The sequence below is a fragment of the Melitaea cinxia genome, chromosome 4, assembly GCF_905220565.1.
Source record: "Melitaea cinxia chromosome 4, ilMelCinx1.1, whole genome shotgun sequence".
In the NCBI taxonomy this organism is placed as follows: Eukaryota; Metazoa; Arthropoda; class Insecta; order Lepidoptera; family Nymphalidae; genus Melitaea; species Melitaea cinxia.
In genome coordinates, this window is record NC_059397.1 from 10,426,368 (window position 1) to 10,443,907 (window position 17,540).

Genomic DNA, 17,540 nt, shown 5'->3' on the forward strand with positions numbered 1-17,540 from the left:
GACATTTCATCGTCTAATGCATCATCTAATGCCTTTTTTAAAATTGTTTAAGCAATGTAGGTTTTGTTTTAAATATCCTACTTCAGTTGTTTCTATATCGAGGAGACACATTTCCGCGGCAGTACATAAAATTTACATTGTACGTAAGTGTCTTAAGCGAAAGCTTCCCACTTAAAAGCTCTACAAATGCACTGAAAGCTCTTTCGCGCACTAATCCCAAACCTTTTAGCTGCAATCAAAAGCCCCGAGCGCTCAGCGCGCGGGCCGACGTGATGCTTGTGGAAGCGCCTAGGAATTTAATTTACATTTTTAATTAAGTTAAATTTTGTTCGAAAAGCTTTCACGGTATAAGAGTTTTCTTGATTAGAGTTCAGCTTTGGCTGAAGTTTGAGATTGATTAGTGGAGGTTTAATTGCTCTCTGCTGGTGAATAATGAATTCGATCAGTGTCGAGTCAGAAGGAAGTGTAGCCAGATTAGTTTTACGTGATTGAATCAAAATTGTTTCTGTTTTTAATTATTCACAAAATTCTCGCGATTTTTTTTCAATAGCAAGCTCATCTATTTTTAATAAATTAAACTATATAATATTTGAAATGGATTTTGTTTAAGTGACTATATAAAATAAAAATTGTTTGCCTTGCGAAGTTATGTCCATGACAATCTATCGAAACGTTTGCCGACGGTACTAATGTAATTGACGGCTGGGGTGAATTTTAACGTACTAATGCTGCTTAATTGATCGTGTTGATAACGAAATCATAATGTATATTCTATTAGCTATCCCAACACTAGAGTGCTTAAATTGGCTTCCACCGTATTACCGAAATTTAAATAAATTTAATAGGTACATGAAATCTAATTATACTATTATATTATTATTAAGTATAACATTTATATGATAAATAATACATTTAGATTTAAAAATTTCATAAAAATTGAGTACTTAAACATAAAAAACACGGGTCAAATGTTCTTAAATGAATGGAGTTTCTAGGTAATCAACTCCCACATCACGTACTAGAACGTTATAAAGTACCCGCATGGTCGCTTGTAAATCGGTAAGGGCACAAAAGAGCCGTGCCGTTGACGTTAAAGCGAATAAATAAGAGACTCCCCCAAAGCACTCTCAGTGAGAACAAGTTGAGAGCCGGTGACGTACGATTTGACATAGAATATTTTATTCGGGCCTGCGTCGCCGCCATCCATTCCACTTATCCCGGCACTCTGTTGAATTTTTGACACGTCGACGAAGGACTGATCTTTTTTATGCCTGGTTTAGCGCGACAGTAGCCTTTAAAGTCGCATTATGCGACATGTAACCCGCGGAGACAATTACTCCTTTGTCTGTGACTTCCGATGTCACATTATGTGGCGTACAAGCTATGAATGATAGTATGATGGCGTAGTGAAATATAATATACGGTACCTACATGTTGCTTTGTTATTGTGATAGATTTGAGTGTCATCTTAATCACGAAGATGTAAACGAAACTTGTAATTTCTTAAGATCTTACGTTTGCAGTAAGTAGCATGGCAGCGCAGCTGCCTGCCTTCACCCAAATCGACCGAATCCGGCGCAAGCAATCCATATTAGATTCGCTCTCTCATATCCATTCTAAGATGTTCATATTTTATTGGAGCCAATAAAACGGATTCATGAATATGAGAAATGCATAACGAATATCGTATTTATGGATGAAGGCGAGCTCGCTTCGCAGCGGCTATGTCGCGAGTAATTTGATAGCTGCCTTTGTAACAGGTGCTGATGGTAGTTTCGATGTGGCTTCGAGTGTTTATTCATTCCTTTTAAATTTGCTTTTAAATACAATTTAACCAAACAGTAGAAATTAAAACTTGAATATTAATACTGTTAATGCAAAAGTTCGTGAGAATGGATGAATGAATGAATCCAAACGAACATATTAATGCAATTTTTTATCCTGACATTCCATTAAGTGTGAGGCATTTATTGTTTTAAAATAAAGTTATATCATAAAAATGAAACTACGCAAGTTAATAACAAGCACTATCCAATTCCTTTTTGCATACTTTGTATGAAGAACGATAACAAAAACGTATTATATAAGTCAGATAGATAAATGTTAAATATACAAGGTATCAAGTTTCGAACCTCGAGAGATATTAGTACCTCCTTTGAGATTCAATTTACAGCTTGCATGGACATCTCAACCTTTTGAGGGGAGTCACTTCTAACAGTGCGTTTATTATTTGTTGTACTCGAAAATGAACTCTGTACCTTCTCCATAAGGAACAAAGATATTGTTATAAACACAAATAAGCTTATCTTTTAAATAAGACCTTATTACTTCGAGAGAAGGTATACTTTTATAGCGAGTGAGTTGTTCAGTGTTGTCGTTTGACGGCATTTTGTCGGAGTAATAAGGTCTTGCCCAGAGTGGACGTAAGGAGAGGATATCGTTTATTCTAATGAGGTTTCACTGAGAGACGCGTGCTGCTCAAGCCCGTCGCTCTCGGCGATATATATTACTCGTATTGCCATTTAAGATAATACTATCTAGTAAAAAGTTTTTTGATCTTTGCTACAACAAATTAAATATATATTTTTTTTATATAAAGCATTGTTCGCAGTAAGCATATATATAAAGCGTAATCATTACATCATCATTACAGCCTATACAGTCCACTGCTGGACATAGGCCTCCACAAGATTACGCCAAAAATAACGTGAACTCATGTGTTTTGCCCATAGTCACCACGCTGGGCAGGCGGGTTGGTGACCGCGTAAAAATATATATATGTATAAAGCGTAATAAAATTTTATAATTAATTTTCATACGAATATCGTATAATCACAACTAATCTTCTTTTCCTATTGTTACAGGATAACAATATCATAACCGCTGTGTGATGCCCGAGTGACGAGCTCAATATGATTCGTGATCCGCCGGCCATGCACAAACCCGACAACACCAATAGTACGTAATTAATTAATTTACCTTTATGAAAACGAACACTACGATTTCCCTTTTAGAAAGCAATGAAATGTCGAATCTCGAAATCAATGCTTACCTTAATATCCACATTAATATTTAATGATGTTAATTGCATTATAAGAAATAGTATAGAATATATAGAAAACATTGTAGTAATAATATCAACAACAAATGATTCGGGACTAAAACTTTATTATGTAAATATTTTATTTAGTTTTGTGATTTTTTGCGATAGATATGTTTTTTCCCTTTTGACTTAAAACAATAACATTTGTACACTTTTTGTGTTATAAATGTGAATGTAATCTACAACAAAGCAATCACTCGAACTTAATTATTAACTAATCTCTCTCTCTCTCTCTCTCTCTCTCTCTCTCTCTAGACTAATTACTATGATTATTTTTAAGTAGATAAATCATTTATAACGATAAGCTGTGATTTTTTAGTAGGTAAGGATGTAAATTTCGAAGAAAATGTAAAGTGCATCTGACGAATAATACAAAAATATTTTGAAAAAAATATTTTAAATAAATATTGATAAAATATAATAGGAAAACAAAAACAATACCAGAGTTATTGTCTTTTTGCTGACGTATTTTTTATAATATTAGGACAAACAGGTCGTGAATAAAACGGGAAGGGTTGTGTCATAAACCGCCGGCTACGTCCGTCGCGATATTAAAAAGGGGACGAACGATATTGCAATATCACATTTATGCGAAATGTCCAACATCCAGATCGTATTGATAAAAATAAGCGATTTTTTATTGTTGCCCACAATACCACCTTATCTACTTACCCAACACGAAATGACACTTTAACGTGATCCAATTACTTTTCTTATTCTTTCTATTTTCGAAGAGATTTTGTTTTATCCTGTCTTAATATTACAGTAACTCCCTAATACGGCAACCCCGTTTAGACTTTGCTACGCTTTATGGGAACCCTTATCATAATCAAAATCGTGTTTTGCGTTATTACAGCTATTAAGCAAATCGACGAGATGGAAAATCGAATATCTTAAGGTGGTATTACATTTTTAGAATATCGACGTTTTATCGTGATTACTAGGCATTATACGTTATGAGGAAAAAAGTTCAATCTTGGAGACTGAGTGAGTATTGTTTCGATTTTTCTTGTAATAACGCTACAATTTCACATGCGGTGAATGCACAAGCAACTGCGGAAAATTGCGGAGACAGTTGGGTGGGTTCGAGCGTGCATGGCGCACCGCGGTGGTGCGGCGCGGCGAGGCGTAGCGGCGGTAGTGGCGGAGGCAGCGCGGCGCCCGCGGCGGCTTGGGCGGCCCTGATAAAATTTATGGCCACTTCCCCTTTAAAACAATATTGAGGGCTCAGTTGGGATTTATGTCTCGCCGCTGCTGCAGCGACTCAATTTATTCTTCAATTTTTCATACAATAACTCACATACGTATTACGAGTGATGGATGAAAAGGACTAACTTTCGGGCTTTAATAAGAGCCTCCAGATGCGAATCTCCAAATTGGCTGAAGTTTATTGCCCACTTATGTCAGGCTTACTTGCCCTCGTAGCCATTCCCAGCGAAAATAATTTACGACGTTGATACTGTTGACTTAGTAAATGTTTGATTGTCTCATGTAGTCGGCAGACATCATGATTCGTTATTGGCTGTATTTTCAAAATTTTATAAGTTTGTTACAGTGTTAAAGCCGTAAAAATTCGATAATTTTAATTTTTTTTAAATGCAAAAGTAAAATGTCTGCTATAACTTTCCTTGAACTGGTCATAATTCATTTTACTTCAGTATACTTACAATTACTTTTAATGAATCTTCCCACGGCACATTTTAAATTTAAATTACAAACCGCTGAAATAATAATCAGTAGGTATACAGTTCATATTATAATAAGATGCTAATAGATCTGCGTAAAATAAAGAAATATATGGAATACAGTAAATCACATACGTTTGTAATATGAAAATTGGTATCGGACGGATAAATCGAGCTTTGAATACTAAAATGAAATCTTTCGATTAAAACTGATACACATTAGTTTTTGCGATACGTGTCATTTTTGTTTAATTTATACATCACTTTTTATATTAAACTTCTAGTAGATTTACAAGATTCCATTTACACAATATTAAATAATAAATTATAGAAATACGGTAAATGTATAAGACGAAATTAATTATAAAATAAATTATTTGCGATTACAGTTATTGCTCGAAATTTACATCATAAATAAATACCCTTATTTTCTTAGGAAAAACAAAATATCTTTTAATACCAGCAATGAAAACCAATTAAGATACGGTTTTCTGACATTAAATAATTGGAATTTTAATTGCTCAAAACAGAAAACTCTTTCTTTAGAAATCGTTTACCACTGCCATTAGGCTTAATTCAAAAATTAATTTAAACTTTCACAAGGTTGCGTCGGGAAGCGAGCTCCAGCGTAAAGGCAATATCAATTTCATAATTTTAATTAAAAAAACTAACTTCTCTGATGACAAAGTCTCGTACTTTTTTAATAACGAAAATGTTAACGATGGTGGATTTAGGAGGGCGAGGAAAAGAGCGGGAGCTGGCGGGATCTCTTTACCCAGTGCGTAGTGAGAATTTTAATAAAGTTGTTGACAAAACGTAAGAGTTTACGCGTACGTTACGCTGGCACATAGCTAGGATGTTATTACTTTTTTAACAGCCGAGAGTAAACATAATTACCGTCTTCGCTATTATCGTGTAAGCAACTATCTTTTAAAACTATGTTGTAAAGTACAGTCAGCTCTTTATTTAATTACATATTACATATTCATAAAGTAGTTGGTCTAAAAATATATTATAAATTATTTTTATTTAAATTTTAGTAATTATTAATTGTAAGGTTTTTTCTTATTACAGTTGTTTAGGAATATAAAAAAAAAAATTATAACTAATGCCAACTTTGAAATTAAATAAAAATTTTGTTAATAGGATTGCTTATCAAAAATAATAAACACGGTTTTAAAATAATTTTAGCTATTATTAAATCACAATGATTTTTATGTCACATTATCTACAATAGGCTATGTGGAACCAACATTAAAAATGCATATTAAAGTGCATCTAGTTAATCGTTCAATCGCTGTAATTAAAACAACGTCTTCATAACGAACAGTTTCTGTATTCTTGGAACATTGTTTTAGAAAGTATAATAATGATATTCAGAACGAGCTTGTTATGTTTTTACGTTCATTATTAAGGTAAAACCCGCATTTGGTTAAATCTAATTAAGCCCGCATAATGGATATCGCAACAAAGCAATCAGCTCCATTGTTTAATGAGTGACCGACAAGTAAAACTAAATAAACCATAAAGCATTCGGAATAGCTGCAACCGCAGTAATTGTATCTGTTAATCAGCATATATTTAGTTATATAGGATTATACTAATAATTGCCGACACATTTTTTCTTTGCTCGAACATTACAATGTATAATAGTTAATTTGATGTATAATAACATTGAAACAAAGTGTATTTTTTATATTTTGTGTTTATTACGTACGCACATATATATTTAAAAAAAGTGATTAAAATAAAAGTAAAACAATTACCGTTGAGGATAATATGTGCGTAGCATATTGACTATTCATCACGTTTTGCTGGTACGGAAAGGCCACGTTAATTGCAAAACGCAGTGAACGATTGTAAATTGCACGGAATGATTGCGGAGTGGTCGTGATGCGGGTTCATTACAATAACCTGGCATTTAATTGAATCCAAGGAATGTTACCTACTGTGGAGATACGTACCACTAGATCTATTTCGTTGTTACGTATCTGGGTTGTGTTGAGCTGTTTCTAATGTGTATAATGATAATAATTAATAATTTTATATGCAGATTCAATTTTGAAAACAATGAAATTATTTAATTGATGTATTGTAATTGTTTAAATGTTCTCTTACAAAATATTGCAATATTTACGAGGCATATGAACGTTTGAGAATTTAATAAAGTTTTAAATAACAAAATACTTAATAATTTAATTTTGCTTGAAAGTATTTATTTAAAGATAATAACTTTAACAGCAGCTGAAATGAAATAAGAATTAATAACATACCTTCGATACTACCGAATTACCAATTAAGCAGACAGAAAATTGTGGCCATTAAAAGAGGCTGTTCGTCGCACTATTGTCGTTTCGCTCGCTCTAAAATAAATTACTTTTCATCCATTTCCTGGTTTCTTTTCATTTCAGCGCCTTAATACGTTGGCTGCCGGCTGTGTTGGCGAAACTATACGACCAAGCCAGTTCGCAGCCAAATCTCTATCAAATTCACGACGCGATAGCAATAAAAATGGAAAATACAAAGCGACTTCCTTCACTAACGGACATTTATGTAAATTTAACTTTATTAACTCGCTCCTATTTATTGCTACCCTCAGTGTGTTTATATCAACATTTTGTTGGAAACACACCTATATAGTAATTACTACAGCAGTTACTTTGCTATATACTTTTGACTTATTTAATATGAAATTATACCGAAATATACATAAACAAGTATTGGAAGTGCGGAAAAAAAATATTACAATTTTTTGTATGAATGCAAAACTACTTTAGCAAACGAGTGTGTAGTAGTACTTAAGTGTTTACTGTGCAAAGCTTGTATGAATACGGACAAACGTCCATTATTCTTTATAATCACTAGTTAGAACAAGTCGATAATTGCAACATTAACATCATTCCTAACCTGAAATGGGCATTACGCGCTGCGCTTCACGAAGCATTCCTTGGAAAAATACTATTTACTGCTATGCTTGTGAATAAGCTAATTAATTTTTGCTGTAATGATTACCAACCATATATTTTCTTGTTACATTGTTTTTAGAAATTTTAATGTGTTCAATCACATTCTTAGTCATTAATTTAAATTTAAATTATTCCGACGCAGCTATAAAATTCAAATTTAATGATAAATAAAGTTTGCGTTATTAATGTTTCATGCCATTTTAATACTCTACCTGTAATACAAATAGCATACGTTTTCAACTTATATAGGGGTTTTATATCCAGCCTTAACGTAATTTTTTTTTATTTTCATAATTGTATATAGAGCGCGAACAAGTTTATTGATGAAAATCTACACACACTTAAGATAGGATTTCGTCATGTAACTTCGACAGGTTTTATTAATAAAGTGTTTACCCAAGAAATAATCTCGTGAACGTGGGTGACCCCCATCCCCCGAACATACTAATTGCTCCTTGCAACGCCCGGAGGCGGTACGTCATCTATATTATTTTATTATTAACGAGCCACCATAAATATAGTCCAATTAACTTTATTGTCACGACGTCGACTCCAATAAACGAGATGTATCGATGCGCAAGATCGATCGAGATGAGTTATGTCCACCTAGTTACCCTTTCAATTGGATCCTTGATTGGTTTGACGTGCCATTATTATGGGATCGGAGCGTCACATGAAACTGATTGACTTTTATCTGCCATTTTCATTTATTTGAATGATATGATACTGATATAAGTAGTTTTTAGAGGTACGTTTTAGCAAGTAATAATGTTTTTGATAATATAATTAACAAAAAGGTATTCTAATCTATTATTAAAATTATCTGAATAATTAGGCTCTGTAAATATAAAAAAACCACCAAGTGCGAAGGCATAATTATTCAATATTTTGCATTGAAAAATAGACAAAAATACATGCAAATAGACAATGAAAACAAAAGAATTCTAAAATGTATCGCTAAACGGAAAGTCTTATGACGATAAAGTCTATAAAAAAAGTTAACCAGTGGTCCTAAAAGGCCTCTATACAGTAGATGCACTACAAATTTTAATGCGCCAATAATGTAACTAGCTCTCGTTGCTTATTCAGTTACATTTTTCTTTGCTCGTAAAAAATGCGTATGCGCATCAAAATGAAGTCAGTGAGTGTATGTCACGCGGACGCGTCTGCTCGAATTAATTAAGGCAATTACATGAGAGAAAACAATCAAGGTAGATGATTCGGTTTGTAGCGAATGACAATGACAATAACAGAATGCATCGTGGGCTTACGTTCCTTTAAGGTTAACAAAATTAATCATAGTGTTTTTCCAGATAATTTGACGTTAATTAGATTATCAATTAAAATAAACGGTTCTGATATATTATATGTTCGTAGAATTATATAATTGTGTTGACTTGCAAACGAATAAAAACGAATTATTGGGACCAGTAATGCAATGTAGGTAGACGGAAAAATAGTCAAGTAAATGCGCATTATTAGAGATAGCTCAAAAATTACACGTGAAATCTCTATCGAATTTAAATAGAACCATACGACCGGCATTCGATTAAAAAAAAGAATCATCAAAATCCAGGTCAAACCAGTAAGAGATAATTCACGTAAAAAATACAATCGAATTATTAAACTTCTTCTGTTTTAAAGTCGATTAAATATTTATATAGGTTGGTTATCTAGATTATTTTAGAAAATGTTATTATGTCATTATTTAAATGTATAGTATTATAATCATTTTTTACTCTTGTCTATAGGCCAACAAGAGGACAACAAGTATGCGCTCAGCAGCGGAGTGGCTAATAATCCAGGCAGCGCAAGGCTCTGTGCTCAGTGCGGCAAGGTCATCACTGAGCGATTCCTATTGAAGGCCATGGAACGGTTCTGGCACGAGGACTGCCTAAAATGTGGTTGTTGCGACTGCCGGCTTGGAGAAGTCGGTTCCAAGTTATACTACAAAGCCGACCTTATGCTTTGCAAAAGGGATTATCTTAGGTGAGTTGACGAAGTAAAAGACAGCGTATTTTATTACTAAAGAAGTAAACTTAAAGTTAACAATAAAAATAAAATGATCAAATTTTGAAACATGAGCTTACATTTCTATCAACTAGCATTTTCTATCGTAACCTGATACTGCGCTATTGAATAAATTACAAATTCTATGGACTGAGGATTCGTATTGAATTTCTGATGCTATTTGTAATCCATACAAGGATATTTATCAGCGAGCGATCGCGTTTACATTAACTTCCAATAACAGCCAAGGTTACACTCGAGATTAATGTTTTGAATTGAAATTTACTTGACATGCGTCATGTTTCTGTAATAACCCGAAAAATAAACAAAAATTCAGTAAGACTGAAAATTTTAAATTGCATTCCACATTTATAATATGCTCTGATATGTTAACAGGCTATTCGGTGCCACGGGCAACTGTGTGGCGTGCAACAAAGTCATTCCCGCCTTTGAAATGGTTATGCGAGCCAAAAGTTTCGTTTACCACTTAGAATGCTTTGCTTGTCAACAGTGCAATCACAGGTAAACTTTTCCTTAATGATAATAAAACGCTTCTTAATTACCTACATGAAATAGTATATTTATTATCTACTTAATAAAAATCTAACAGCATAACAAAAAAAAGTATAAGAGATGTTTAAAAACTATAAAAAGTAAATAAAATTTTATGTGCAATTCTGAGCAGCAGTAATCAGTTAAAGAACAAACTGAGTTTAGAAATTATATTTTACGTGCTTAACACGACGATCTTCGTTTTAGTCGAATTTAAATTTTTTTTCCTAAGAGTTGGGTGATAAGTATTCTTCAGTAATCGTATTCCATTTAATGAGTTGCAACGAGTATCACAACGTCTATAAATCTCTGCAGGTTTTGTGTGGGCGACAGATTCTATCTTTGTGACAACAAGATACTTTGCGAATATGATTACGAGGAGAGGCTGGTTTTTGCTAGTATGGCGGCAAATCCTAGCGGCTTGGCGCACATCAGGCGACAAGTTAGTGGATTACAGGTATTTCATACTAGAAATTAAAATATTTTATTTTAATTTATTAAGTTTTATTCTACTAACAACAAGCAAATTTATTAAGACTAAGATTTGACTAAAATTGATATAGCTAAAATATAATGTATTTTATTAAATCCTCATACAATACAAGAAATTAAATAAAGTAATGCTAACTGTAATAGTTCAAAAAATAATTAAATAACAGAATATCAGTCGTCATTTGCTTTACATTAACAATAAACGCACAATTGAAATGGTTTATTTGTATGATTAAGTCCTTGGCGTAGTATTCAATTACGTGAATATTATACTTTTGTTAATGGTGGTAACATTTGCCAGTTCTCACCACGTGGCCAGCAAACCGACCGCCACATCTGATCAATTATATGCTCGTAAGTGACGTGGACCAATGAACTTTAGCTATGCGTATGTATTTAGTTAATGATAAAATCTTTGACATCTCCGATAACTTTTTAATAGAGAATAATAAAATTAAAAACTATGTTCACGTAATAGAATATATAATAGATGAAATAGACTGTAAAACATAAATTATTAAGAATATTTTAAAATTTAAATTCTTAACATCTATCAAAAAATATTTTTATAATAAATATAAAAACATTAAATGAATTTTCATTATTTTTTTGATATAAAAAATTTGCATATGTGTGATACGCTACAGAATCTTTGTTCTTAATTCAGTTAAATTGAAAGACATGCTTTATTATGTCTACGTTAAAAGAGAGTCTCTCTTTACTTCATTGTACAATCATCGATTCATTACGGAGTTTGTTTCAGTGAGTTGTTTGTATTTAACAGGTAACATTAAATTGCCTAGTTTTTCTATACCATAACTAACCGTCATGTATATTAAGTTATGTAAATAGTTTTTTCGAATATCTCTTCCACGTGAAAAAGTAGGCTACGAAGGAGTAAATAATTCCCACAAAGACACTGTTAGTGGAAGATTCTATCTCCACTTTATTATGTTTCTTTTGTGATCATTAATCTTTCTCGTACGAACGCTTGTCGGAATGCGAATGTGGGAGAATCTATTTCATTTTATGAGTCGCGCGAGTGGAGGGAACCCATTCAGCCGCACGACATTTCTAATCGACTTTTTGATTGCGCTCACGGTCTACTGTTGGGTGTTTGACGGTAGAATTGCTAACATTGAAATAGAATTAGCGTTAGCGTTGCGCTATTTTTATTTTATACTAGCTTACCCGACAGATGCAATGCAAGAACTGTTATCATATGCGCGAAGACTTTTTAATTTTTTTTAATTGTTATTTTTTTTTTTCGTAAGTACCTTTTACAAAATATTAGAAAACTGGGAAAATATTAGAGCCTGGGGAAGTACCTTGATCTTTCAGAAGATCATAGCTAAATAACACTGCTTTCAAGCTGTGTTGTGTTCCTATGGTGAGTAAGGTGACCAAAGCTGCTGTGGGGAAGGGGATAAGGTTGGCAATGCGTATGTATATTAATATATATTGTTCTAGTTCCTTTCATCCACATGTTGACTACCCGCTAAAAATCTCATTTGAATTGCGGTTGCTGAATATAATATAGCCTGGTTAGAAACTTTCCAGCCTACTTTTTCGCGATTTATCTTTAACATACAAAAGAAGATAAAAATTTATTTTTATCCGCTAAGCAGATGGGTGAAGATAACATCTAGTTCGTATGTTCGACTAATATACTATGTGGTTTCTTTCAGTCGCCAAGTAGTGCATACGTTGGAGGATCGGGTGGCTGTGCGGGTGGACCGGTAGGGCCATTAGTTGATAAGGATAATGGGGGCTGCGCTGGAGCAGACGACGCGTCCAGCGGGTACGGCAGCCCGCCCGACCCGGATGTGTGCGATGCCGGGCGATGACCGACGATGCCACGCCGACTGCTTGCCTCGGTTAGCTTCTTCAATTAAATATTAATATATTTTACAACTCAATTATTTTTCATTAATATTTCCGATACTTTTTATTTTACTTTTTGTAATGAACAAAGAGTATTAATAATCACTAGTTGTGCCCCATATTTTCATCCGCGTTAATTTAGGGGAAAAAAGTACAAAAAATATTATATAGCCTATAGCCCTCCTCGGGAAATGGACTATGCAACGTAAGAGGAATTTTTCAATTCGAACCAGTATCTCTTGAGATTAGCGTGTTCAAACAAACAAACTCTTCAGCTTTATGTTAATATAGATGCATATATATGTATAATATTTTACTTTCAATGTTGTAATTGTTGTATAATATTCTACTTCTCTTTGTACAGGTGAAACCTCACTAAGCCTTTTAAAGGTTCGATGTCAAAAATCGATGTTGCTACAAGTCGCCTAGACAAGACTTCATCATTCAACACCATACAACAACTTAGATAGTATTCATTTGTTTTACGTCCGTCTCTTCACATTTGTCACTGAAAAATTACGCTGCATAGTTATTATAAACTGTTAATATAAATTCAGTGCGGATTCATGAAAAGTGCAATTTTAGAAGTTAATCATATAAAAGCGACTACATAGTGATTTATTGAAATTCTTCTAAGTAATGTAAATCGGTTACATCGAAGTGTCTCGAACATTGTTCAAAGAACCGCGACTGTGCGACAGTACATTAGGACAGACAGCAGGACATGGATGAGGCCACTTTACAAAATGTCCGGGATGAGTCGCGATAACGTTGTCAGAACACGATATTTCCATTATGTATACGATTTGAGTCTACATGTTAAGATAGCGTCGTGTGGGTAGAGCGCGAACTCGCGTCTTCTACTGCAACATACGATTCGCGCTTAGCCTTTTTAGCGAATGAGGTAACAATAGATAATAACTTCGAATTACGAGCATAATTTTGTTCTATAAGTTTGTTATTTTATAATATATATTGTGTATAAATTTCATACAACGAGTCAGGTCCACAGTTAAAATATTTGATACATTAAAATCGATCTCATTGTTAAAAAATGCGTACTTTAGCGTACATAATATTGTTATCATACAAGGTATGAACTTGATTGTGGTTAATTTTACATTTTATTTTCCAATTTATATTGTCTAATAAGTGGGTGTGTTATGTTGTTTTGTACCAAAGATAGCTTTTCCGTTTGAAGATTTAGTCTTCGCAGATGAGCTACTTTTATAGATTTTTATTATTAGTAATACCATTTTTGGTACTCTGAAGTGGTGCAATGGTTGATTGATAGTAGCTCTGTATAAATAAATTTATATTAAGATATTTTATAAATTGTATTTTTCTTACTTTGCCATAGCTTCAGTGAATGTTGATCGCACATACTGTTTGTAAATAAAATACACGGCGAGTAGCCGTGTCGTTTTATATTTATGTGAAAGAAAATTCGGAATTTAGCTATATGCTTAACATTTTTAACATTAAATAAACATATTGTAAAATAAAAAATTTCTAAGATTAAAAGATGTATTTATGTAAAAATTTGAACTGTCGTTACTTAGAGTTATCTGCTAGGTTAGAATGTTTCGTCTGTCACGTTGTATCATAGAAACAACTAATAAAAATCTCAAACATCGACGAAGTTATTTTTCATTTTACCGTTAAAGTGTAAATAAATATATTTATTTAATAACTACTCATTTGTTTTATTATTACATCCAATATAATTTTTTTTTTAAATAATAAACTATACATTATAAAAAGAAAGTCTCTTAGTAATAGATTCGTATTTAAACTTTTTATAAGTAGTAATAATCTAATAACTCGATAACACTATAATACCTCTGGTATACCCCTTTATCAACAATATCAGAGTCAACGACAAGGAAAAGTGATTAGGCAGCATAAATAAATAAAAATTGTTTATTTGATGATGGAAAGATTAATAAAGCAATGATATTTTTATATTGCTCACAATCGAATTCAATCTTAATTTTACAAAATAGGAAATTACACTAATTCCTGGCGAAATATATTAAAATCTTTTATACACGAATAGATTACATAATTTTACACTCAGAACCAGCCTGTGACTTCCCACTGCTGGACATGGGCCTCTTTCTCCACGTAGGAGAAGGATCAGCGCTTTATCCACCACGCTGCTCTACTACGGATTATCGCATGTTTTCCCTGCCATGAGTAACTACCGTTATCAGGTGTTTATGATAACAACCGGGACTAACAGCTCAACGTACTATTCGGAGCACGGTGGGGGACCAATTAGGATTTTATTCTCATTATTAAGCTTTTCTTAACTACGCCAGTTACAATTTTATTTTGCAGTTCAAATTATTTTCACATCGGTCCAAATTTTTAATGATTCATTCCTTTTTTAAAAGCTTTTACTTAACTTGCAGTGTATGTATATATGCATGTTTGTTAGGGTGGATTCTTGGAAATCCATTTTAAGCCATATATTTTCAACCAATTGAGCCGAAATTTTGCCCACACTTTTAGTTTGGATGATAATACGTCATGATTAGCTATGTGACGTCATTCGAAATCTAACATGGTGGAACACCCAAGATGACCACTGTCATTACATAATTTATTTAGATTTAAGTACTCGTATTCACTTAGTAAAAATAAAATCAATCAGATCGAGTTCTTTAATTTTCTTGTTTATCTATATGGGTAAATTTCGCGACAAGCATCTATACCACATGAATTGTATAAAGATGATATTATGTTGATAGTAAAAGTTTTAATTTAAAATCAAAGCTAATTTTTTTTTAAGTTTTTTTTTTATATTTAATTTATTACTTAGCTACTTGCAACTTTTTCTACAGTTGTTCATCTAGTATGTACCTTACATATTATTATGATATCGGAACAATCTGTTACTAATTAACTATTTACTAAGCTTTTCATACATATATCTTTTATTCTTAAGATGCCATCCTGTGTTGGAAGTCCAGAAACACAAAACGAAGGTCTAACACAAAAATCTTTTTAGACAATAGAAATATTTATTAGGATCTAGAATACGCGACAGCCAGCCCAAAAGCCTGCCAGTCACTAATTTAAAGCATCACTCACGTAATCGAGATATTTTATGATTTAAAGCACTTAAAGCTTCAAATACTGCTAATTGACGAGAGAACTCATACAACAGCCATCTTTTTGAATCACTTAAAAATACATCAGGTTGTTAAACAAAACGCGCGTCGCTATTCCGTGAGAAACATGAAGACAAGCTCGAAAAAAATATTTCAACTGGCCATGCGATCTGAAAAAAATAATAACAAGAATCGTATTACTTCCTAAGAATATTTCGCCGGTACATGTGGTATGTTCGACCCGAGGATTTTTGAATATATTTAACGACAAAAATTCAAACATGTGTGTTTTATTTCTTATAATTAGGTCGGTGCGTTGTTTTTATCGTGTACAGCGCTCGATGGGAATGTCCATAAAATTCTCCACGACGAGACGCATTAACGAGCGTCGTTTAGTTGTTTGCTGTTTAAATAAGAGCAGTAATGTAATTTTAATGAGCTCACAAAAATGTGTGCTTATTTCTCTGTATCAAGCCGCACTAACAACCGTTTATTTACGTACAGTATGGTGCCATTATTTTATTGACAATTCTTACTAATTTTCCTTTTAAATAATTATAGATATTAAATCAATTAAAGTGACTATTCTTTTCACTATCTTTTTGTTCAGTCAAAATCAACAATTTGTCAGTTGTCAAAAAATAATTAGAGTGATCTCCAAGAATTAACTTATGGGAAGGAACAGAATTTGCTTGAGTTATTAAGAGTTACGAAGCGCACGCTCTCTAGTGGAATCCAACTTAAACTTTTTAATTAAATTTCTGATTTTTCTCTTCGTCACGAAGAATCTTATACAGAAGCTTTATAGGAAATGTTATAATAATTAGTTGACTGATTCGCGGGTAATGAGCGTGGTCAACTTTCAAGCCGCCATACAGTTGACTATAGAATGAAATTTATACAAATAAATAAAATTGGAGTGTCTGTTTATAATATTAAAATAACCGCTTTTTATTAATGCATATGGATGTATACACGTTACATATACCAAAATAACATTTTTTACTATGTCTGTCTGTCTATTTGTTCCAGCTAATCTCTGAAACGGCTGGACTGATTTTGAGGGGACTTTTACTGGCAGATAGCTGATGTAATAAGGAGTAACTACAAGAAGGCCACTTTTGTTTTGGAAATGTATATATTCTGTAGTTCAGCAAACTGAATAATGTTTTTTAAATTCCACGCGGATTTGAAGTCGCGGGCACAGCTAGTTTAAAATACATTTTTTACTGATAAATTTTGAAATGAACCAATTTTTTTATTAACTACTAAATCACCATACAGACTTTCTAGACAGGTCTTGCGTGCTTTTTAAAGTTTTAGGTTTAGAGGGTAAACTCGAGTTACATGAGTATTCACGAAAATGTATTGAAAAATAAACGTGAAATTAAATACAATGACATTTAAATCACAAATCACAAAAAAGCTTTGAATACATAAGTGATTGTAAGGTGTGAAACTGACTAATAGGTATATCTTGACAAATATCGATTTTCACAATTTTTTTAATGCAGCTTATATCAATGTACAAAAATTATTCCCTTAACTTTAGTAGATAGAAGAACGTAAGTAAGAAAAAAAAACGATATTTTTTTCTGATAATGCCCATTACCAAATCACAAAAGGGAAATAAAAAATACATAGGGACAAGAAGGCACATATATAACTCGACTTATATCGCTTATCACTGAATGAGCATGTGAAAATGATCTATAAAAGTAGTAATTTA

General features: G+C 32.7%; 1 protein-coding gene across 1 annotated transcript; it reads left to right on the forward strand.

Moving 5' to 3' along the window:
- The first annotated feature begins 2,912 nt into the window (after positions 1-2,912).
- On the forward strand, positions 2,913-12,655 carry LOC123669875 (LIM domain only protein 3-like). The gene is made up of 5 exons (XM_045603398.1): positions 2,913-2,958; positions 9,506-9,743; positions 10,161-10,286; positions 10,632-10,773; positions 12,497-12,655. The coding sequence occupies exons 1-5, from the start codon at positions 2,913-2,915 to the stop codon at positions 12,653-12,655; spliced, it is 711 nt and encodes a 236-aa protein (XP_045459354.1).
- Positions 12,656-17,540: the final 4,885 nt, after the last annotated feature.